The sequence below is a fragment of the Pan paniscus genome, chromosome 12, assembly GCF_029289425.2.
Source record: "Pan paniscus chromosome 12, NHGRI_mPanPan1-v2.0_pri, whole genome shotgun sequence".
Classification (NCBI taxonomy): Eukaryota; Metazoa; Chordata; class Mammalia; order Primates; family Hominidae; genus Pan; species Pan paniscus.
Window position 1 is genome coordinate 34,042,393 of NC_073261.2, and position 24,674 is coordinate 34,067,066.

The 24,674-nt window shown below is 37.2% G+C and overlaps 1 protein-coding gene and 1 non-coding gene across 2 annotated transcripts in view; both read right to left on the reverse strand.

Annotated features, from left to right (window-relative positions):
- Positions 1-24,674, reverse strand: part of LOC129397142 (ankyrin repeat domain-containing protein 20B-like) — a 42,104-nt gene that overhangs the window by 14,547 nt on the left and 2,883 nt on the right. Inside the window, 8 exon segments of the mRNA XM_055107698.1 lie at positions 2,475-2,559; positions 6,494-6,563; positions 9,254-9,284; positions 15,812-15,867; positions 18,411-18,548; positions 19,595-19,701; positions 23,584-23,757; positions 23,920-24,034. Coding sequence (XP_054963673.1) covers positions 2,475-2,559; positions 6,494-6,563; positions 9,254-9,284; positions 15,812-15,867; positions 18,411-18,548; positions 19,595-19,701; positions 23,584-23,757; positions 23,920-24,034 — 776 coding nt within the window.
- Positions 16,967-17,073, reverse strand: LOC129397225 (U6 spliceosomal RNA). Its single transcript, XR_008624466.1, has one exon. It is a non-coding gene; the product is annotated as a U6 spliceosomal RNA (small nuclear RNA).

The window sequence follows — 24,674 nt, forward strand, 5'->3', positions numbered from 1 at the left end:
AGCAAATCAAACCTGAGGGAATCGACGTCAAAGCTCATGGTGAATGTACAGAGTATTTTAACTCAACACATCAGAGGCATTGCTGCCAGCATGCCACAAACAAATTCCCCTTGTCTTGTCACTGAGGAAATACACAGTTGGGATGACAGTTCAGGTGAATGTGTGATTCACCTCTCATCAAAGAAAGTGTTCTACATTGATCAGCTAGTATACACACTTACGAAATGACAGCTAATCAAACTACTCATTTTTCCCATGATCACATGGGCTACTGCAGCACCTACATTTCTCCTGTCCCCTCATTTGGCCTTGAATTAGAGCTCCTTGATCCACTCATGCAAGGCGGTCCATAAAACACATAAAATAAACCATGTCGAATAAGCTTCCGATATCGAAATATTTATCAAAAAAGAAAACACTGAATTACCACAGACTTGCTAGATATTAAAACATATTTATATTTCAAAATCAGTGCAGTATTTATTGAAAAAGAGAATTTTGGTATTCACAGAATGAATTTTATATATGATTGCTTCTAAAATTAACTAAGTTTGGTGTATTATCTTACACTGTAAAGGACTTTTATAAAACAGCTATCATATCAAAGAACTGGCTGTCTCAAAAAAAATTAGCCAAAGCATCTATATGCAACTTAATCACATCTTATTCCCTCATGTCAGTGAAACTTCTCTCTCTGAGGCCTGACAGTTATCAAGTGAAATGAGCTGCTGTGGTTTACCCCAACTCTGGCACTCCCTCCTGCCTCCAGTACTCTCCACAGCAATAACCTCTTTTGTGAGACTGGGCATATGCTGAAGCAACTGGAAGTGAGTTGTCTCAAGTTTACTTGGCTTCAACTCCCAAGACCCCAGCAAATGTCTTTCTTTCCTCCCTCCGTGTCCTTTCACAATCCCTCTTCCTTTGAAAAATCGATTTTTAGAACTGTCATCCTGATGCTTCCCTTCCTAACTGCTTTTTATGGATAATTGTGACCACTTTTTTCATCTGTATTCAGCAGTAGTATACACCTGTAATCTCTCTGTTTTCATCTCATTCTCCTTCCTCTGTGGCTAGAATCATGCTCAGAAATAAAAGGAAATTAATGCTTTCCCTGGATTCTGTTATTTTTTAAATTGCTCTCCAATGGTTCTTTTTCCAGAGTTCTTTAAAGGAAGGCTATTCCCTTGCTATTCAGAGCTGTGTCCAAGGACCAGCACCAAAATCACCTGAGTACTCATGAGAAATGCAGACTCCCATACCTGCTGAATCAGAATGTGCACCTTCCAGAAGCTCCTCAACTAATTCATGACAATTTGAATGCCCTGTTCTACACTGATGTGCTTCCATATTGGTTTACCCTAATTGCCCTTTTGCCCTAGCCTCAATTTCTTCCCTATTATGTCCCTCAATTTAATACTACATTGTAAGCCATAATGTTTCTAATGAACTTTTAATCAGGCAATAACTTCTCAAATTAATTTCTTCTCCATAAATCACCCAACACTATTCAATTATGTTAATTTGGCCTATATGATACTATCCTATGAGGTTACAACATTTTCTATAAAAACAAATTATAGCTATACATGGCTGACCATTTTTGGTGATGTTCATCTATGGTAGACAAAACACAGGTCTGTGTGGTGAGGTGCCTCAATCCTTAATGCCTCCCCAGTAGTGAGGATGACAGCAAGAGAAGGAAAATGTTATTCTAATTCTCTGACACATTTTCGTACTGGAAGCTCACTTTATCTTCTTTCCTGTTTCTAACACCATGTTCTTCCTTCTTCTACAGATCAATTTGCCTTTACTATCCTCTATTACTTACCTCTGCATATGCTTTTTTATTTATTCCATGTACACTCCGCTCTCCTCATTCTTTCTTTCTCTTTATTCATTTCCTCTTCCCTCTCTCCTGACTTGCCTCAGGTCTTAGAGTATCTTAAAATGGAACTCATAACTCAGCTCCTTTAGTGGTACTCCCGATAGAATCAACTGCTGACCCTCGGTTAGACATACAACTTATCACCATTTCACTTCTCCTTTACTTATTATACAGTTAATAGGACACTTTCTTTAGCTATTACACTCTATTAGTGCTCATATTTTCAAAGAAACATTCCATCAAATGACCTTTTTTTGTTTTGTTTTTTCTGAGACGGAGTCTTGCTCTGTCGCCCAGGGTGGAATGCAGTGGTGGTATCTCCGCTCACTGCAAGCTTTGCCTCCCGGGTTCAAGCCATTCTCCTGCCTCAGCCTCCTGAGTAGCTGGGACTACAGGCACCCACAACAACACCTGGCTAGCTTTTTGTATTTTTAGTAGAGATGGGGTTTCACCATGTTATCCAGGATGTTCTGGATCTCCTGACCTCGCGATCCGCCCGCTTCGGCCTCCCAAAGTGCTGGGATTACAGGCGTGAGCCACCGCACCCGGCCTCCATCAAATGACTTTTTAAATAAAATACGGTTCTCACCTTCTCCTTGTCCATCGACTATTCTGTTTCCTTTTTCATGCGAAGGTCCAGGTAAAGGCTCTGACACTTTCTCGGGGACACACTGCTAAGGTAATATCAAGAATTAGTTTCCATTTTAAAATTATAATGAGTTGCATCAAGAGTTTCTTATCAATCTCTTTTTATGAAACTGGGTCTCACTCTGTCAACCCAGGGCTAGAATGCAGGGGCCTGATTATGGCTCACTGTGGTCTCAAACTCCTGACCTCAAGCAATCTTCCCACCTCAACTTCCTGAATAGCTGGAACTACAGGTGCGTACCATCATGCCATGCTAATGTTTTTATTGTTATCTTTGTAGAGACAAGGCCTCATTATACTGCCCAGGCTGGTCTCAAACTCCTGGGCTCAAGTAAATCTTCCACTTCTGCCTCCCAAAGTGTTGAGATAAGCAGTGTGCACCACCACACCCAGCCCTAATCAATTTCTTTAAATCAGTCTCAATGCTGCCCAGCCATGGTGGCTCATACTTGTAATCTCAGCCCTTTGCAAGGCCAACGTGGGTGGATTGCTTGAGTTCAGGAGTTTGAGACCAGCCTGGGCAACATAATGAGAACACATCTCTGCTCAAAAAATACCAAAAGGAGTCAGGCATGATGGTGTGTGCCTGTAGTCCCAGCTGCTTGGGAAGCTGATGTGGGAGGATCACTTGAGCCTGAGAGGTGGATACTGCAGTGAGCCAAGATCATGCCACTACACTGCAGCATGGGCAACAGAGCAAGACCCTGACTCCCCAAAAATTTCAATTTAAAATGTGAGAATGAAGAGAGATACAAACAAAAAACAAACCTAATTTGTCAATGAAATATGAGCTTAAGCCAAGAAAGAGAAGAAACAGCATGAAGTACAATAAAGTACATGGGGAAATAGATCTATAACAGAGCCTTTTGCTCTTTCATATCCCTGATAATACTAATTAATATTTATGCTACAATTAGTTTTTTGTAAGTACTTCTGTGATAGAGTTTATTACTATAAGACATTCAATTAGCTAAATATGGTCATCGACCACTACCTGAAAGAACATTATTATAACAGAAGAGAAAACTAGAACTTTCAATCAGCTTTCCACCCAGAAAAAAATTGGTCACCAGAATTCTAAAGAGTAATGTATGGCAGACACATGAAAAAATGATCATCATCACTGGCCATCAGAGAAATGCAAATCAAAACCACAATGAGATACCATCTCACACCAGTTACAATGACGATCATTAAAAAGTCAGGAACCCACAGGTGCTGGAGAGGATGTGGAGAAATAGGAGTACTTTTACACTGTTGGTGGGACTGTAAACTAGTTCATCCTTTGAGGAAGACAGTATGGTGATTCCTCAAGGATCTAGAACTAGAAATACCATTTGACCCAGCCATCCCATTACTGGGTACATACCCAAAGAATTATAAATCATGCTGCTCAAAGACACATGCACACGTATGTTTATTGCGGCACTATTTACAATAGCAAAGACTTGGAACCAACCCAAATGTCCATCAATGATAGACTGGATTAAGACAATGTGGCACATATACACCATGGAATACTATGCAGCCATAAAAAAGGATGAGTTCATGTCCTTTGTAAGGACATGGATGAAGCTGGAAACCATCATTCTGAGCAAACGGTCACAAGGACAGAAAACCAAACACCACATATTCTCACTCACAGGTGGAAATTGAATAATGAGAACACTTGGACACAGGATGGGGAACATCACACACTGGGGCCTGTCGTGGGGTGGAGGAAGGGGGGAGGGATAGCATTAGGAGATATACCTAATGTAAATGATGAGTTAATGGGTGCAGCACACCAACATGGCACATGTATACACATGTAACAAACCCACACATTGTGCACATGTACCCTAGAACTTACAGTATAATAATAATAAAGAGTAATGTATGGCTTGAAAAGGTATATTTAATAGAACATGAGTTGGAGCTAATAAAAAGCTTAAGAAATGTTAATCTAAAATCTCAATGTTAAGATTCCAGTTGAATAATACTAGAAAATATATTGTAACCCTCTTTGCTACTGATGACCTATTTCTATTTTATTTCCTTTTTAATTATGGCATAATTTCTCAACATAACATATCAAAACTTATACACCCTTAAATATTAAAAAATACAATGTAAGCAATATTTTAAATACAATATTTAATTATTAGATACATTAGGTTTATTATATTACTTATAACATTCCATTATATAAAAATTCATTTGTCTATTTATTCAGATTAAACAACTATTAAGGCTGAATGTCTTATGCCTGTAACCCAGCACTTTGAGAGGCTGAGGCAGGTAGAACACTTGAGCCCAACAGTTAAAGACCAGCCTGGGCAACAAGGCAAAACCCTGTCTCTACAAAACTCAGCTGAGCATGGTGACACAGGTCTATGGTGACATAGCTCTATTGTTTCAACTACTGGGATGGCTGAGGTGTGAGGATCACCTGAGCCCAGGAAATGGAGATCGGAGTGAGCCAAGCTCTCACCAGTGCCCTCCAGCCTGGGACAGAGTGAAACCCCATCTCAAAAAACAACAAGTAAAATGCTTCTTACATGGAAGACTGTATTCTAGGTACTCCAGGATACACACAAATATGTTTACTGACCTCCAGTAGCTTATGGTATGCAGGAGCTTCCAATGATTATTTAAACAACTAAATAGAAAACCTTCTGAAATTCAAAATTTCAGAATATGATATGAGGACTTTGAGTGGTTATTTTATTTTTTAAGATGTAGTCTTGCTCTGTCACTCAGGCTGGAGTGCAATGGTGTGATCTTGGCTCACTGCAACCTCTGCCTCCCGGGTTCAAGCGATTCTCCCACCTTGGCCTCCTGAGCAGCTGGGATTACAGGCATGCATCATCACGCCTGGTTAATTTTTCTGCTTTTGTTTTATTTTGTTTTTGGTTTTTTTTAGAGACAGGGTTTCACCACGTTGGCCAGGCTGATCTTGAACTCCTGAACTCAGGTGATCTACTGACCTCGGCCTCCAAAACTGCTGGGATTACAGGTGAGTCTCCACACCTGGTGAAATAAATATTTTAAATAAACTACAATGACAAAATTATGATGATAAAGTCTTACCATCCGTTGGTATTAAGAGTCTCTGCTTCTAGAACTGGTTATTTGCAGCAAAATACATGTTATTCAATTAGATGAAGTGCCTTATATAAACTCTTCATGGACAACTCATAAACCACACAAAAATTCCTTTGCAATACACATTTTGAGAACATAAATTTAAATTTCTATATTTCCACAATTTATATTTTTAAATCAGATACGATGTTGCCCAGGCTGTTCTCAAACTCCTGGGTTCAAGCAATCTTCCTGCCTCAAATTCCCAAGTAGCAGGGACTACAGGTGTACACCACCACACTCAGTTATTTTTCTACAATTTTTAATTTTTTTTGTCTCACTACAGAACCAATAATATAAGTAGAAAAACAATCTCTCGTAAAAACAATATGATACCAAAATAATAAGTTTCCAAGAACAAAAGCTATATGCTATGTGCTGAATATTTTTGCCACTAAAAATCACCAGGAGGATCCCATGATTACTGCAAATAATTTGATCCACTGAAGATTTATACAGGCATAAATATTAAGAAAGTCACACTCGTATGATTTAAAAGTCAAAGTATTAGTATTTATCCAAATAAACCTTAACCAAATTTCATATTTCCTCTATTGGAGAAAGCGTTTCCTAATGTGATTTTCCTGTCACTACTAATTTTCCAATTCATTTTTTTTCAGCTCCCACCCTGTCACAGTACTTATCAATCTTTGTTAGTTACCAAAGTTAAACACATTTTTTGAATCAACTAGCCATATGTATGTTTTTCTCTGACCAACTTTCCATTACCACCATAAAACAATGATAGGTAAACCACTGCTAAATTTGAAAAGTAAATACTCTGCAAAAGTACATTCAGAGTGAGAAAATTAATTTTACAAGAGACCACTTTACCTTAGTAGCAATACTCAAGTCTTTGTCATCCGATGCAGGCAATGAATCCACACGCAGTTCATGGAAAATGCTTGAGAGCGAAAATACACAACGAAAATGAGCAAGTTGATTTCTTTACAATTTTTTTAACTGCCAGTTTATATCCAGCTTCCCCCTCAAAAAAGGAAACCATAATCTGGGGAAAGGTCAGCAATCTATATATTAAATAGTGATTCTTGATATAATTAAAATATGTCCTCTGTTCTAAAAATAGATTTTAGTTACCTATTTCTGCCTCCACCTGTCTAAATCTATAAAATATTCAATGAAAACTAACCTTGAGCTTTATAACAAATAGTGACAGTCAATAAATTGGCAGAGCCTGACAATGATTTGCCCTCACAAATTATCTGTCCTGAAGCTAAACTTAAAATTCAATTAATGGATGACATAAATTTTGTTACCTAAACTGGAAGAAAACTGATGACCTAAAACAAGGTAGAAAGATCCACTGTCTCTTTTCCATGATCTATCTCTGGATAAAAGACTAATCTGCATCACTTCAGAATGGCAGTCTTGATTCCTCAGCATGGAACCCACTTAGAAAGGTCCTATTGCTTTCCTTTGCCCTAAATCAGTACAGGAAAGCCCCTACAATATTTGAAATGTATGAAAGCTAAATGTACAGAAGTCAAATAACAAAGGTGTATGTTCTTATTGAGAATACTTTTCCCAGAAAGATTGAAATATTAACAATTATAAAATCCCATTATTTTCACCCTATAGGTCCTACCTTATTCAGGTCCACATAAACTAGCAAGCCCTTAAAACTTTTCATAGGCACTCAGACACCCAAGGAGAGAGACTGCCAGAAAAAAACAGAGTCCTGGTAGTTGCACCTCTATTTCCCTAAGTACTCTCTAAGTATCTGTCTTCCTATGGGCTCCCACTTCCAGATTCCACTTCTGCAGGGCTCCACAGAAGTCTTCAATCTTTAAATCTTCAGTCTATGAAAGCAAAGATTCCTGAAAGGATGGCCTCAAATGACCAGGAGTAGGAGCTCTCTATATCCCTGCTCCTGAAAAACAAGCTAACTGGAGTCTCCATCACCTGCCCCCAGCTAGACACACTACCAACTACCCAACTGAACTCCATGACTGATTTGCCAGCCAATCATGCCCCTGACCCAGCCCACATGGACATGGGAAGGACATCAGTGAATCGGGAAAAGAGGCAGAGGTGAGGAGACACTTGTACTGGGCCACAGATCTATGTAGTTCAGCAATCTCCAGCCCCTTACTACTCCAGGGGCTCTAAGCCACCCCTTTGTAAGTCAGGATGGAAACAGATGACACCACATTTCTATCTGCTGCAGACACTCCTCCCAGTGTCTCAAAATGTTTTAGCATCTTTCAGTAAAAATCTTCAAGTTTGTCAGTCCTTGATTTAAAAAAAAGCAGCAAACTTTTTAGAGCTCCCTTGAACCTTCTATTTTAATGTGCCTTTGTAGATAATTCCCAACATCTTGTGTCCTTCATTTTTATAATTTATCTTTATCAAACTTGTCATAAACCCCAATATTTTGATCTCTTATAGAAGAGTCTGTACTCCTATCCAATCCAGTGTTGTTTATCTTCAAACTTGGACTTCCCCTGCTCATTCCATTCTTATCTACTTCCATTGGGTTCACCAGCTAATTCCATTCTCATTCTACCCACAGACTCACTCCCGTTTGTATTATTAAAACACACGCCAATAGGATATAAAAAGAAGCAAGAGTACTGGGCTTTAACATGAGTTCAAATCTCATTTCTGCCAATTCCTATGTCTAAAAAAAAAGCATCCTAATCTCTTGGAGCCTCACATTCTCTATCTAGAGAATCATTTGACCAGAATGTTCAACACAGGTAAAAATACTAGAAGGTATTTTAATTCATTCCAAGATTCCTTAAAATTCTGTAATTCTACGTCCTCTTGATACTATCTATAGAAAAACTTAGAATACATAGCCAGCAGAGTTTGAAAAAATAATAGAACAAAAGAAATACCAAGAAAAGCAGAGAAGAAAGTTTTAAAAAATGAAGACAAGATTATAGAAAAGTCATGGAAAAAGCAACAAGACTAAAAAATGTATTATGGAAGTAAGCAGAAATACTTGCCTAAATGGAAAACCAAACTGGGAAGTCAAATAATTTGTCTCTAAGACTTGCCTAAACTTGCTTTTGTAAAACTTACACCCCTATGGCCAAAGCTAAGTAAGATCTGCCCTAGAGCCTTTGATGGTAAAAATAAGATACTGGTTACCACTGAAATTGTCAAATTTATTAGGACAAACTCTTGGACTAACCACGTTCTAATGATAAACTTAAATGAGAGTTCAAGGTATTTAAACTCTCATTAATTTAGACATTAATCAAATGAATGAATCTGACTAATCTGATTCAGACCTATACCTTGATCCAAGGGCTGCACAGATATCTGTCAATCTATGCTGAGGAGTGAGAGACAGGATTTGGAAGGCAGGCAGGCTGATGGTCAAACTGTAGGCCAGCTACTTTGTTAACTATGGGATCATGAGGCAATTAATCAGCTCTAATCCATAGTTGTTTATTTAATAAACAGCAGGTTATAGGAAGACAGATGTTGTGATGGCTTTATGAGATGATAAATGCATAGAACATATTAGGATGTCTAGCCCACAATACAACACTCAACAGATATTCGTTTCTTCCATCTATATTTTCTTAGTTAACGTAATTTTTTAAATCTATAAAATCCTACCTGACTGCAGATTCATCAGAACTTCCAACATCTATTAAAGAAAAAGGTAAAATGCATTTTAAATCAATAATAAATGTACAGAATATTAAAAGCATAAGTATTCACAGTGATGCATCCCTCTAATCCAAACTACTTGGGAGGCTGAGGCAGGAGGATCACTTGAGGAGCCCAGAAGTTTGAGACCAGCTTGGGAAACACAGTAAGACTCTACCTTCATAAAAAAATTCTGCACACTTGTATATATGCTTTAGATCCTGTTTTTTGTTGTTGTTGTTTTTGTTTTGGTTTGGTTTGGTTTTTTAAAGCATAAGACTGATGCTTTGTTACAAAGCATTCCTTTGGGAGCATGCCTGGGACCTTATTAGAATTAACATTCGTTATACATATTGGTAGGTAATTAATGCAGTAAGAACTCTTCCCTTTGTATTTATTAGATGCAAAGAAGAATAAATTTATTAAAATTTGGTATCTACAAGTGAACTGAAGTATGCAAGTCATCCTAGCCAAACCCTATGAGATCGAGTAAAAATGGTATTGTTAGCAGAACAGGTGTGATGAGTCAACAGTGTCAAAGAGCATGATTTCTGGACCAAAATATGAGGTGCCATTAAAACAGAGTATACAGTAGTATCCCTTATCCACTATATGTGCAGAAAGACATACTTGACACATTTTTCTCTGCTGTCACACCACAGCAACAATCATCAACAAAGAAGGCTTCTGTGACCAAATATGTGGAGGGTTTTTCCCCACCAACAAGTAAGCAATCATTCCTGCTGATGACACAATTCAATTCTCACACCCTATCTGCTGGTAACATCAGATTCAATTTAATTTATAAATTAAACTTTAGCATAGATATGTATGTATAGGGAAAAACAGTTTGTGATTCAGTACTATTCATGGTTTCATGCATCCACTGGGGGTCTTGGAATGTATCTCCCACAGTTAAGGGGGAGCTACTGCACTTATTTTGTTATAACACAACACAGCCTCTCTAGCTCTTCAGTTCAAACTGCTCAGTTCAGAATAAAACACCCTATCACCAGAAGTCAGCAAAACATAGGAATCAGACCAGAAACAGGAATCCTTGCAAAGACTTTCCAGCTGCTAGTGGAAAAGAGCTCAAAAGAGATCAATGTATTACTCTGGCTACTACTCTTTGGGGACGGTGCTGGGTGGTTTACTTAGTTGTAGCTATTTGCTCTGCCCTACATATAGCAAGGCCCAAATTCACCTGCCATTTTACCTCCCACAGAAAAACCGCTGGGAAGATCACTCCTTTAAGAGCTTATCTGCTAGGAACCACACCTCACATTCAGAGAGAAGCTGAAGAAACACCAGGGAGGTGTGGCAGGCTGCTGGGCAGTACTATATGATGTGAAAAATATATAGAAAGAAAACCATCAATGCCCTTTTACTACCAGAATGTTCCAGTGCTTGCCCTTCTCCCTAGTAGGGGAAAAAATTCTTTTTCACCTCACAGAAAGCAAAACTCTCTTGCTATCCCTCATGACAGAATCTAGTTGTAGGTGAGTCACATCATCATAATACAGGCTGTTGTCAACCTCATCCCTCAAAGGAAGAGGATCAGTGAGGAACATATGTATTTACCTATGGCATTCACTGCCTGGTCTTATTTCCAACCGAAGGTAAGTATGAAAGGCTTTGTGATTCCAGTTTTATAAAGTACAACCCCTTGCACTTGTCCCCTTCCATTACTAGAGAGTCTATCTGGACCCACCTCACAGAGCAAGATGCTCCAGTTTGTGCTGTGTGGTACAGCACGGTGTCCTTTTCCTCAACCCTTTCTATTATGTGCCACATATCTATACAAATCACGTTTTCTAAGTATGTAAAGCATATGTCATCAGAATATATCATTCTTTACAATGATAAAGAAGCAAAAGAAAAACAAAAGGACAAAGAACATCTTAAATGACTACATTCAACTGCCATGGAGCTTTAATTTTTTAACTATTCAAAAAGATATCCACTGTATTATTCCAACTATGTGACTCTTCTGAAAAAAGTGAAACTATGAAGACAGAGTAAACATCAATGGTTGCCACGAGTTGCTAGGGAGAAAGGGAAAGATGAACACGCATAGCATAGAGAATTTTTAGGGCTGTGAAACTGTTTTGTCGATAATATTACAGTAATAGATACATGTCATGTCATTATACATTTGTCCAAATTCACAGAATGTACAGCATCAAGAGTGAAGCCTGATGTAAACTATGAACTTTGAATGATTATAATGTGTCAATGTAAGTTCATCAGTTGTAACAAATGTACCACTCTCTGGTGGAAAATAGTAATAATGGGGGAGCCTATGTGTGTGTGGGAGGCATGGGATATATGAGAAATCTCTGTACCTTCCTCTCAATTTTGCTGTGAACCTAAAACTGCTCTAAGAAATAAGGTTATTGATTTAAAAAAGATACTCAGCTGGGCTCAGTGGCTCATGCCTGTAATCTCAGCACTTTGGGAGGCAAAGGTGGGTGGATCACCTGAGGTCAGGAGTTCAAGACCGGCCTGGCCAACATGGCAAAACTTCATCTCTAATAAAAAATACAAAAATTAGCTGGGCATGGTGGCTGGCACCTGTAATTTCAGCTACTCAGGAGGCTGAGGCAGGAGAATCACTTGCGCCTAGAAGGCGGAGGTTGCAGTTAACTGAGATCGCACCACTGCACTGCAGCCTGGGAGACAGAGTGAGACTCCATCTCAAAAAACAAAAAAGATATTCACTGTCTATGCATCCCAGGATCTCCAGAACAACAATTAAAATAAATAAATAAATGGCTGGGGGCAGTGGCTCATGCCTGTAATCCCAGCACTTTGAGAGGCCGAGGTAGGTGGATCACCTGAGGTCAGGAGTTCGAGACCAGCCTGACTAACATGGTGAAACCCCATCTCTACTAAATACAAAAAATTAGCCAGGCATGATTGTGCATGCCTGTAGTTCCAGGTACCTGGGAGGCTGAGGCAGGAGAATCATTTGAAACTGGGAGGTGGAGGTTGCAATGAGCCAAGATTGTGTCATTGCACTGCAGCCTGGGCAACAAGAGCAAAACTCCGTCTCAAAAAAAATAAGTAAATAAAATAAAAAATAAAGATATTCACTGAACCTGTTACTATGATATATTTAAGCAAGACACGGTGATCCTAAAAATTAGAGATCATTGAAGACCAAAGTAACAACATGTGGTCATTACTTCTCAAATTGAACTATATAAAATATATAAAATAAATAAATTTAATTGCATGCTTAGGTAAGAAAATATTGATAAAAATAATTGAATATTTTATCTTATTTCATAATTCTAAACAGGGATTTAGCACAATATGAAAACTAGACTATTCATGTAATCAAAATAAAAGACAATTTTTATTCTAATTTTAACTCAGAAATTATTTTGCTCATTTAATTTAACAATTTTACTGAAAGGTTAATGAGATAAATAGGACAGATTATAATTACCTAACATTGCTATGGTAACTTATATACAAATAGCTGTTCATCACCAAAAGTCAAAAAAGTAACCAGCACTGCAACTTAAGATGGATCATACAAGAGAAATTAGTACCAAGTTACCTTATCTTATAATATTATGTTATTAAAATGAAATTTTAAAACAACACCAAAAATTAAGTTGGGGTTACAAGTGTTGTGCAGAAAAGATTTCATATAGCAGGCAAGAGGCTGCCATCCATCCTTAGAAAGGCCTGCATGCAAGGCTGGCCCTTGGCTGGTGTTTAGGAAATTGGAAATGGGAGGGTTTCCACCATTCCCTGAGAAGAATGGCTCACTGTGTCTAAAGTGCTTATAGAAACAGTGTATTTACTCTAAACAGCTGCTTTCCTTGTAAGAGTCTGGAATTTGGGTACATGTGAGGGAGAGTAACCTCCATAGAAAAACTTGGGCACTTAGTCTCTAATGAGACTCTGGTACTGGTAGACATCACTGCACATATGTTGTCAAAATGTGAGCCTGGGAGAATTAAGCATATCCCGGGAACTCCACAGGACAGAACTCCTGGAGGCTTGTGCCTTGTTTCCTCCAGAATTGACCACATGCACCTTTTTCCTCTACTAATTTTGCTTGTCCTCTTCCTTGTTATCAATTAAAGATCTGAGTATGACTATTTGCTGAGTCCTGTGAGTCCTTCTAATGAACCACCAAACCTGGGGTGGTCTTGGGAAACCTTGACACAAATTCATTGTGTAAGATTTGTATTAAGTTGATATGATACATGTAACTGTAATCAGATGGTTATTTCACAGAATAACTTTCCCTAATCTGTTTTTCTTTTCTTTTTTTGCCTTGATATTTGACTTGGAGATTCTTGTATTTCTATATCTATCCAATTGAATAAAGCCATAGAAGGAATAAATGAAAAAATAATGTCAGAAAATAATGTGAAATAAGCAGCAATCCTCTTTTATCCGAAAAAAAAATAGAGAATCTGGGTGATTGACAATATGTTCTACAATATGAATGTTTCTAGAAAAAAAAATGAAAAAGTGGTCAATTTTCTGCAACTAAACTGGGCTTCATTCCTTTTTATAATAATTTTGAAGGCCAGGTGCAGTGGCTCACACTTGTAAATCCAAGCATTTTGGGAGGTTGAGGCAGGAGGATCACTTGAGCCCAGAAGTTCCAGACCAGCCTCGGCAATATAGTGAGACCTCATCTATTAAACAAACAAACAAACAAAAACCCTTAAAAAGAAAATTAGCCATGTGTGGTAGTGCATGCCTGTAGTCCCAGCTACTTGGGAGGCTAAGGTGAAAGGATCACTTAAGGCCAGCAAGCAGAAGTTGCAGTGAGCCAAGATGGCACCACTGCACACCAGTACTGACAACAGAGGGAGACCCTGTATTAAAAATAAATAAACAAATAAATAATTGTGTATCAGGCCAGATGTAACCACACAAAACTGTAGTCCCAGCTACTCAGGAGGATGAGGTAGGAGGACTGCTTGAGCCCAGGAGTTCAAGGCTACAGTCAGCTATGATTGCAGCAATGAATAGACACTGTATTCTAGCCTAGGCAACATAGAGAGACCCCATCTCCTATGATAATAATAATTAATTGTGCATCATTCAAGTAAATTGTATAACTGGAGAAAAACATATGACTATTGAATATACTATTATAGTCTACTACTGACCACAGAGTTCCTGTTTACTTGCTTCTAATCTTTTTCTTCATTTCTCATAAAACTAAAAACATGATTTAAACCCATTAAAGGCAGTTCATCATAAAACAAGTCAAAAAGTCAAAAGAATTGCATCCAAACAGTAGGATGCATTATCCACCGCTCTCTGTGAACAGTTGGATTTGGTCATTAAGAATCAGCAGGACTTTTAACTTTGTGTCTGTGTGCACAGGTGTGTGCACATGTGCATGTGTGTATGTGTATGTATGTAAACTATGACAGATAAAATCATTTTGCTTGTGTACGAATATGTAATATAACTTGTGCTTCTCACAAAGGAATTGCTTTTCCATCTTCTGTGCTCAGTAGCTATCTTCAAAAAATAATCTCCTATTTGTATGGGTGCACACTGGTTCAGTTCTACAGTTCTTATTGCCATTTATTTATGGTACCAGAAAGGGATTGCTGAGTTCCCGGTTCTAAAGATAGTTACTTTCTTAGTGACACAAATCAATATGTAATACAGTTCACCCTTGAACAGCAAGGGTTTCAACTGCAGGGATTCACTTATATGCAGATTTTCTTCTGCCTCTGCAACGGAGAGACAGCAAGATCCACCTCTCCTCTTCCTCCTCAGCCTAATCAACCTGAAGATCATGAAGACCTTTGTCAGGACTACTTATGCTTTATGAAAAGTCAATATGTTTTTCCTGATGATTTCCTTTCTAACAGCTTCATTTCTCTAGCTTATTTTATTGTACGAACACAGTATATAATAATGCAGCACAAACAAAATAGGTGTTCATCAACTGTTTATGTTATCAGGAAGGCTTCCAGTCAATTGTGGGCTATTAGTAGCTAAGGTGAAGGAATCAAAAGTTATACTCAGATTTTCAACTGCACAGGGATCAGAGTCCCTCACCCCCACATTATTCATGGGTCAACTGTAGTTATTTATTTACTAAATATAAACAATTTATTATAAAAATGAAATCGAAGATCCATTTGTATAACAAGTCCAATTTGTTATAATGTGACTATAGAGGAAACATACAACATACTAACTTAAAAATCTTTTTTCTTATTTATGCAAAAATATTATATAGGATTTTAGGGATCATAATTAAATAAATGAATGTTTTCAGACAATAATGTTTGAGATTATAAATTAGCTACAACTACCTTCTTAAATAAATCTGAATTTCAAACTAAACAAGTTAAATTTTAAAAATTTACATATGTATATACATATATACACATTCAATTTACACATATTTTTAAACTGGTCTTTTTTGACTGAAACTACCTTAATCTTACATCTTACTTTGTACTTTCTTATCAAGAATAGGACCACCAAGAGAAGTAAGAAATTCACAATCAGAAGTCTTACCTGATTTCTCCTTTTTAAGTATCTTCTGTTTATGTTCCAAAATTTGTTGTTGAATTCTACGTATACAAAAGTAATAAATAAAATTGCTATTTTTATACTGAAATAAAAAATATTTACCAAACATATTAAATTCCAAAACCCTTTCAGGCAATATCAGACCTAATATCAGAATTTTAATGTCCCATACACTTCAAATTTGTAAACCTTACAAGCTTATTAAGCTTATAATTAAAAAAGAAAAGAAAGTGAAGTACTCATAAATGGAGGAAGCACAGCTCAGTACATGAACCCTAGTTAGCTGGATTTCATGCAAAGTGTCCTGCACTCAGAGTAAGTCCTCACTCTGTAACCAAAATACCTCGCTCTGTAGGTATTTTGTCTTCAGACAAGTTGCTTCTCTTAGGCTTCTTCTAAAAAATAAGGATTCTGCTACCTTACTTCACTAGGTTGTTTGGAAGATGTAATGAGATTACATGTTTAAATGTTCAGAGAAATAGTAAAGCAATGGAATAATTTATTCTTGAACTTTATTGCTGAAACCATTTTGGAATCCCAAATAATGCTCGGTGTGTGTTTTTCTATAAGTTCTAATATTCAAATGTTGCAGTTTTCAGAAAATGTTATTAAGTGCTAATTTTGGTTATTACTTGTATTCATTGTGGCTTGTAATTCAGGGCATTTTACCTAATTCATGACTTATTACTAAATTTATATATATATACATAAATTTAGTGGGCTCATCACTGAGCTCATCAATCACACCAAGGGCAGAAAACTAATAGGTGTCAAAACCTGGCTTGGACAACTACCACTCCTTCTCTACCTCCCCAAACTCTGAGCCAGCAGATCTGTGCTTGGCTGCTGGATCTCCATGGTCCTCTCCAACTAACAGACAAGACAAAACCCTGCTTTGATTGTTTTTCAGCTCCATGAAGGAAATACAAGTTGACATTTTCTCATTTCCAAGACATGTACTAACAACATGTAACATCCCCTTATTACTCAGCTCTGTTCCCATTTCAGAGATGACCATACATCAATAGTTTCATAGCGATAATCACAATTTCAATATTGCGTGTCACCTGTTTTGGTTTTGCTCACACTGCTTCCTTGGAGCTACTCAACAAATAGTCAAATGGCCTTCCTGGGACTATGTAAAATATGGAATGTTTTCTGAATTTGTGTGCCATCCCTAGGCAGTAGCCATGCTTAGCTGCTCTGTATTGATCCAATTTTAAAATATGTGCTGTTGAAATAAGTACAAAGCCCTGTTTGATACATGGATACTCATGAGTCATGGATGAGGCTTAGCTCTATTAAATCCAACTCACTTACTTCAGACTCAGAGAATTTTATTCAATGGCTTCCTGTGAGGTAGAATTTTAAAATATATTTAAAACTTGAGGAAGAGCTGCAAGTAGCCCAGGAGATTTTCATGATTATAGAGACACATTACTTGAGGGGCCAACTGCAAGCTGGTTCCCACTACTCAGTGGAAAGATAACATGGAACATTCCGCTATCTAACCAAAGCTGCTGCACAGGATATAAAAAAGCCTCAAGGTACAGATCTGATAGCAAAAGAGACAGGGAACTCTGATCTCTTCCTGCAACGTTATTTGAACATCCCTGACTATTGAGAACAATCCCAACTAATATTGGTTAAAGGAAAGACAAACGGCAAAGTCTAGCTAAGACGTGGGCTCCAAATAAGGGTTTTAGTGTACGGTGAGCATCAACTTGCTCAATACTTGTGTGGATAAAGCTAGGAGGCCTAGCTGCCAGAGCAGGGTGCTGGGAACAATGACCGAGCACAAGTACATAAACTAAGAAACACCGTAGCTTTGACCTCTATATATGAATCACCATGAAAACTGAGGGGTCTGAATCAGTGAAGGCATCCTGGTGGCAAAGGTCAATCATTATCAGATTGCAGGACCGGTTATAATGGCAACAATACAGCAAGTGAGTCCATGGAAACAACAGAATAATCAGAATGGCCTTTTTTCCCCTTCTTCTGACTTGTAAAGAAAGATTGCCTTCCTTGGACTTAGGAAACCCCTTAGCTTCTTGGAAAATTCAAAGAAGGAAGACACAGGAGAGAGCCCCAGGGGACAAGATTTTCTGTTAAACTGGACATTACAAGACTCAATAACTAATTAGAAAAGTCAGGCCAGGCATGGTGGCTAGCACTTTCAGAGGCCGAGGCAGGGGGATTACTTGACCTCAAAAGTTCAAGACCAGCCAGGGCAACAGAGTGAGACCTTGTCTCTACAAAAAAAAAAAAAAGGAAAGGAAAGGAAAAGAAATCAAAGACATGGCTCCTTTTATCCCATGCATGGGGATTATACTTAGAATAAAATGAATAACATTGAGATCCCTAGGGATAAAGGTCTCAAAAATCCAGAAAAAATCTCACACTCTACTTCTAACTAATCTAGACTTCTGCTTGATTTCTGGCTAAAAGGTAGACTAACTCTTCGCTATTTCAAACTATCTGAACCAAACTATGAACTCTCACCTAATGTATAAGATGGAGTAGTTGCAATTATTTTAAACTTCAATTTAGCATTAACTGGCCTTTTAACATAAACACTTACTTTGTCAAATGATGAGAAATAGCGTAATCTTCTGCATCTCGTCCACACATGTCTTGAGCGAAGACATCAATATTTTGCTTAAGAAGGATATTGACAATACCTGGTGAGTCATAGTATACAGCAAGCATGAGAGCTGACCTAAAATAACAAAGAAATAACTCCACTCAAGAACTTTAATAAAGACTTTTTTAAAAAGCTAGTTTGATACACTTTACCAATTTAATATCCGCCTGTCAGTGTAGATGTAATAACCATTTGCATGTACTAGCTTGGGTCTATAAGCATCTAGGGTGCTCAAGTGTTCATCTTTGTAAATTGTCACCAAGGCTAAAAGAAAGGGACAACAGGGAAGCCTCTTGTCCCACTGGGGTAAGACATAATACAAGTTGCTAACTTATAGTCCTTTGATGGCCAAGAAACTGTGCTGAGGTCACTTATCTAAAGTAGGCAAAGATTTAGATGAAGATTTCCCCGTTGCTTTCCTAGTCAAATCAGCTAGGGGTCAGATAAGAGTTATCTGCAGGCTGAAAACAACAACAACAACAATAATAATAATGACAATGCTAGTAGTCATAAACTAAAAGTCCACACTTTAAAAATGAATAAAACTTGTCAGGTGCAGTGTCTCATACCTGTAATCCCAGCACTTTGGGAAGCCAAGGAGAGCAGATCACGAGGTCAAGAGATCGAGACCATCCTGGCCAACATGGTGAAATCCCATCTCTACTAAAAATACAAAAATTAGCTGGGCATGGTGGCGTGCACCTGTAGTCTCAGCTACTTGGGAGGCTGAGGCAGGAGAATCGCTTGAACCTGGGAGGTGGAGAATGCAGTGAGCTGAGATCACACCACGGCACTCCAGCCTGGCAACAGAGCAAGACTCCATCTCAAAAAAAAAAAAAATTAATAAAACGAATACAAAACCCTTTAGCTAATAAAAGATTACAGTACCAAAAACATCTGATTATAAATACCAAACACTGTATATTATAAGAGAAGATGAATCCTACTATGTACTATTCTTTATGTTACTCAGTCCAAATATTTGCTGGTCTATCTGATTATTCATGGTGATATTTTTCATTATATGCCAATAATTATGTTAATCTTCTTCTTAATATTTCTGACTTGAGTGACCACTCTAGAATACTCAGGTTTTATTTGTAAAAAAAGAACTACTGTACCGTCTCAGCCTATCAACGGCATGTGTACTTGCTTTCTTTTTCAATAACAATTCCACCATTTTCTCTTTCTTGCAAATTGTAGCGAATAAAAGTGGGGTATTACTGTCCTATAAAACAGCAGAAAAAAATTAATAATTCACAAAATTAAATATTTCTCAACTGAACTGAAAATCTTCTCTAGGATGCTTTGAACTTCAACATACAATATAGAAAGGAAGTAAATGAAAAGCAGTCCCTTCCTTCTCACTCCTCTGTGCTTTCTGATGTGCTGCGCTTTGCCTTGCAAACAACCCTCCTCTGTCTCCCCGGATTAACTGTGGTGATTGCCAAAACTCACTTTAAACATTTACTAGTCCCAAGAATCCTTGCTTTGATCACAGCACTTAGCATGGTACATTGTAGTCATTTCACTGTTTCCCACTGAAACCAAGAGCTTCTTGAGGCAAGGGCCTAAAACCCTAAGACACAGTAGCAAATATTTTAAGTTTTTTACATAAATTAATGATCTAAATTACTATCTCTAAAGCAGTGTTTCTTAAACTATATTCCAAAGAATATTTGCTTTATCAGAAGTATTATACCCCAAGAGAAAGACTCCATGACCATCTGTATTTGAGAAGTATTACAAAACTGTATTTTATGTCCAATAATCAAGAAATCTCTTTAATTTTACCTAATCCCCCTTTGACAATACTATTTGTGGCAAACATTAACATTTGAGGAATTAAGAGTTTCAGAGATACAGTTGCCAGAGCTTCCCAATACAGGTGGCGGTTTCCTCTGGGTGGTACAAACTTGCTTGATTCACTTCTATCAATGCTGTCAGGATCCCAGATGCCAATGTCAGGCACTCCTGCTCCAAATGGGTCACCATGGAAATGAGCTTTGAATTAAGAGAGATTGCCTTCAAATGCATTTATTTTCCTTATTATTAAATAGTCCATGGGTTTTCCCCCTAATACAAGAGAAGAGATTTTCATCTTTACTGTTAGAAAGCTCAGTATATTCTGTGTAAGAGAGATAGGTTTAAAAAACTTAAGAACAAATATTTTAAAAACCAAAACTCAGTAAGAAATACTATTCTCAATTATAATGGTAATCCCGGGACCCTAGTGCAGCTCTACTTTTTAAATCCATTTTTACTGGCTTCCACTTAAATGGCTACTTAAAATTATTTTTTATTTTAGACAAAATATAAATCGGAAATAAAAACATAATGGCTTATCAATAAAAGTTCTCATACTGATCCATATGGATTATTTCTGGCATTATACAAGCCAATAAGTCACTTGCATCTTTAAGGAAGAGCACTGAGGAGAAAGATGTACTGTCTGCAATATTCGTAAATTATCCAACTATAACCAGGAATAACCTAAAAAGGCTTCTAGGCATTCTTATGGGCAGAGAATTATTTGTGGTATATATAAAGAAAAGAGTTAAAAACTTCTAAACTCTAAAATTCAACTCCATAACTGAGGGACTTATATACTCTATAGACTATATATTATAAACAAATACATGCTGACTTAAAAACCTTGAAATTTTTATCAAAATATACTATAACATAGGAGTTGTAAACTCAGATACTTACAAGGACAAAGGAAGGTTGCCTGAGTAAGGGAAGTACTAAGGTGGGCACAGTAGCAAACTGGAGAATACATGCCTTCTATAAAGGGGCAACTTCTGCACAGCAGACCAAAGAATGATAGAAACTCAGGGGACACCAGATTTGATTTTTTAGGATAAGCCTGAAGTCCACATTTCTTCACGAGTCTTCTAAATTTTACATGTTGATTCAACTTATAGAGGAAAACAAACAAATCTGTGTACCACATTAGAATATGGCCCTTGTGTTTTTATATTTGCCATTAATGTGTTACTAAATGGTTGGGTATAATCCAAGTATTTGCATGTAAAATATTTTCTTTCTCTGGTATCATATGTTCTACCAAAAAATCAGGCTCTCATATATAATAAAAATTGCTAAAAAGACTCACAATACCTGCTTCAAGAATTTTTCCAACATGTATTCATTTAAAATATGTTTGTATATAATTTTCCCAGATTGTTAACCAAATAGATAATTGGTTCACAAGACTGCTAAAACTAAATTATTAAAAGAATTCCTATCTATATTCTTATTAACTTCATGGATTTCAGTGTTTAAAACTGACATTTTGGGTATGCTAAAGTTCTATAAACTTAAACATACTCAGATAGTTCATAATAAAACTTCAACTAAAAAAAATAGTTTAGGATTTGCTACTATTCTAATTGAGAAAGCCCAACTTGTAATGAACATTTGTTGACACATAATCACCTGCGTGGTGACAAAGGGACATGAAATCATGAAAGGGTCAGCCTCTACCTATTGAAAGATTACCCATAAGCAAATTTCTGAAGACTCTCTGAATGGTAGTGAATGATTCATGGTGGGAAGGAAAACATGTTATTCTGTAAGCTGAGAGATATTGCCAATGATATTTCCTTTCACTTCCCAGTCACAGATGTAGAGAAAGACAGATAAGTCAGGCTAATATTATTGAAAAGGAGAACTTTGAAGGAAGTGGCAACTATCAAATGCCAACTCTTCTAGAGATTTCTTACATTTTTGAGATACAGAAATTTATATATTGCACTTATCTATTCTGGGGTTTTTAATCAAGAGTGTATCCCAACCTTGAAGGTTTTTTGTTTTTTTGTGTTTTTTTTTTTTTTTTTTTGGCTATTATTGTTGTTAGAGACAAGAGTCTCACTATGTTGCTCAAGCTGGATTCAAACTCTTAGGCTCAAGCTGGGACTACAGGAATACACCACTGTGCCCAGCTTCAAGAAAACATTTTTAAACACGTTCAGGCCTTATTAGGTCTATTACATCAAAATCTTCAGGGGAAAGCCTACAATTGTAGATTTTTAACAAAATGTCCTCAGGTCACTGTAATGCACAATTCTGAGAATTAGTGCAGCAATCACTTCAGTCTCACCTCTCACCCACATGGCTAATTCCTTTGTCAGTTGGAGATGTGGCCAAAAAGAGAAAAGAGTAAGAGATAGTGTCATTTATTAAAACTCCAGTTAAGTTTCCTGGCTATGGGTAGAACAGGGACAAGTAAACTCAAAATCCCACTTGATTTTGCTATTTACAAGCTCCTTATCTCCCACCTTCCCACTAAGACATTCTAGATTTGAGAGGAGGCTTTAGGTTCTTATCTAAGTGGCTGTTTCTGCCAGGATGAGCAATAAGTCAGTTAATAATTTGTTCCACCTTCTGCTGAAGTGTTTCTCACTTCGTCACCACATATTCACTGCCAATCTGGTTTCCTCAGAGTCCTCCTAAAATTCGTCTCTAGGCAAGTTGCAACTCATTCTTTTTCAAACCAAAAATTATTAGACCCAAAGCTAAACAGCACCTTGTCTCAACACATAAAACAAACTTAAAAACAAAAGAAAAACCTCTTCCTGGCATTTTCCCTCATTATCTAATATCCAAGTGACCTGCATATTTCTGATTGCTCTCTTTCTCCCCTCCCATTTTTCCCTCTTAAGCCTTGCCACTGAGAGATAATACATCAGTTTTTCAGAAAATTAGCAGCAGCAGCAACATGTCCACTTTTTGTAAGTTGCTTTAGTTTTGTTTGAGTTTTAAGATAAAGCCTATTTCCAGGGAATATTTTCTTTCCTGTGTTGTTTTACACTAATTAAGAAAAAAAAAAAAAGAATAACCCTGTGTAGAAAAAAAGTTGAAAAGGTTTTACCTTTAACAAATGCACAAATATTTTCCAAAGTGCATTTTATAAAGCTGTGCCCTTTAATGCTTCTTTAAAAGTATCAATATTTAAAATAAAATCTTAGACAATTAAGTTATTTCAAAATAACTTAATTTGTATTTGCATTCAGGGAATGGTTGAGCTTCCACATATAAAAAATTGACCCTTACCTATGTCAATGTTAAAACAAATATTTTGGAAAGAAAGTTGACTGATCTATACCTTGTCCAGTGCTTCAATGTGTGCACCATGGGAAAGCAGTTTTTCTGCCAGTGAGGTGCTCTCACTATACACAGCATAATGGAGAGCAGTGTTGCCGTAGATATCCTTAAGGTTTGGATTGGCGCCATGTTTCAGCAGAATAACGGCACAAGCCTCTTCCTGGCAATGGACAGCCTGTCCGTGTTAGACCAAGAAACAAATTGTAAATTCCAAGAATTCAAAATACACATTCCACAGGTTTCACTAACTAGTTACATGTAAATGAGATCAATTTATTTTAATTCTATATATGTAAATCAAATCCATGTCATGCTGAAAGAGTTGGCTCTAATATACCTGCATCAAAGGCGTTCTGTTTTCTTTGTCACAGATATCAATCTGGCATTTTCTGTTAACCAGGAGAGTGACCACTTGCACATGGCCACTGGCACAGGCCAAGTGTAAAGCAGTTCTACGAGAGTAAGAGGATTTTTTAAGAAACTGTAGTACAATATCTCAAAACATACAATCATTCATGTAATTGTAAAAATTGAATAGCATGTTTTTCCTCTGCCTTCAAAACAAATAATTTTTTTGAAGAAAGTACAATACTTACTAGCTCTTATTGCTCACTGCCTTAATGAAAACAGCAGCCTATTTGAGTAGAAAGAGCTCAGTCTTTGGATTCCGTTAAACTAGGGCTTGAGTCCTACTTTAAGCCTTGACACTTACCAACTATTGCTTAGCCTTTCTGTGCCTCAACTTCCTCATTAATAAAGATGACAATAGTAGCTATCTCATAGGACGCCATCGTGATGCTTAAATGAGAAGCTATGTAAAGTATGTAGAACAGTTCCTACAACAACTCAATAATTCTAAGATTTTTGTTTTTTGAGACAAAGTCTCACTCTTTTGCCCAGGCTGGAGTGCAATGGTGTAACTATACCTGGAACTCCTGGGTCAAATGATCCTCCATCCCCAGCCTCCTGAGTAGCTGGGACTACAGATGAGCACCAGCACGCCCAACTATTTATTTAAAAATTTTTGTAGAGTAAGAATCTCACTTTGTTGTCCAGGCTGGTCTCAAACTCCTGGCATCAAACAATCCTCTC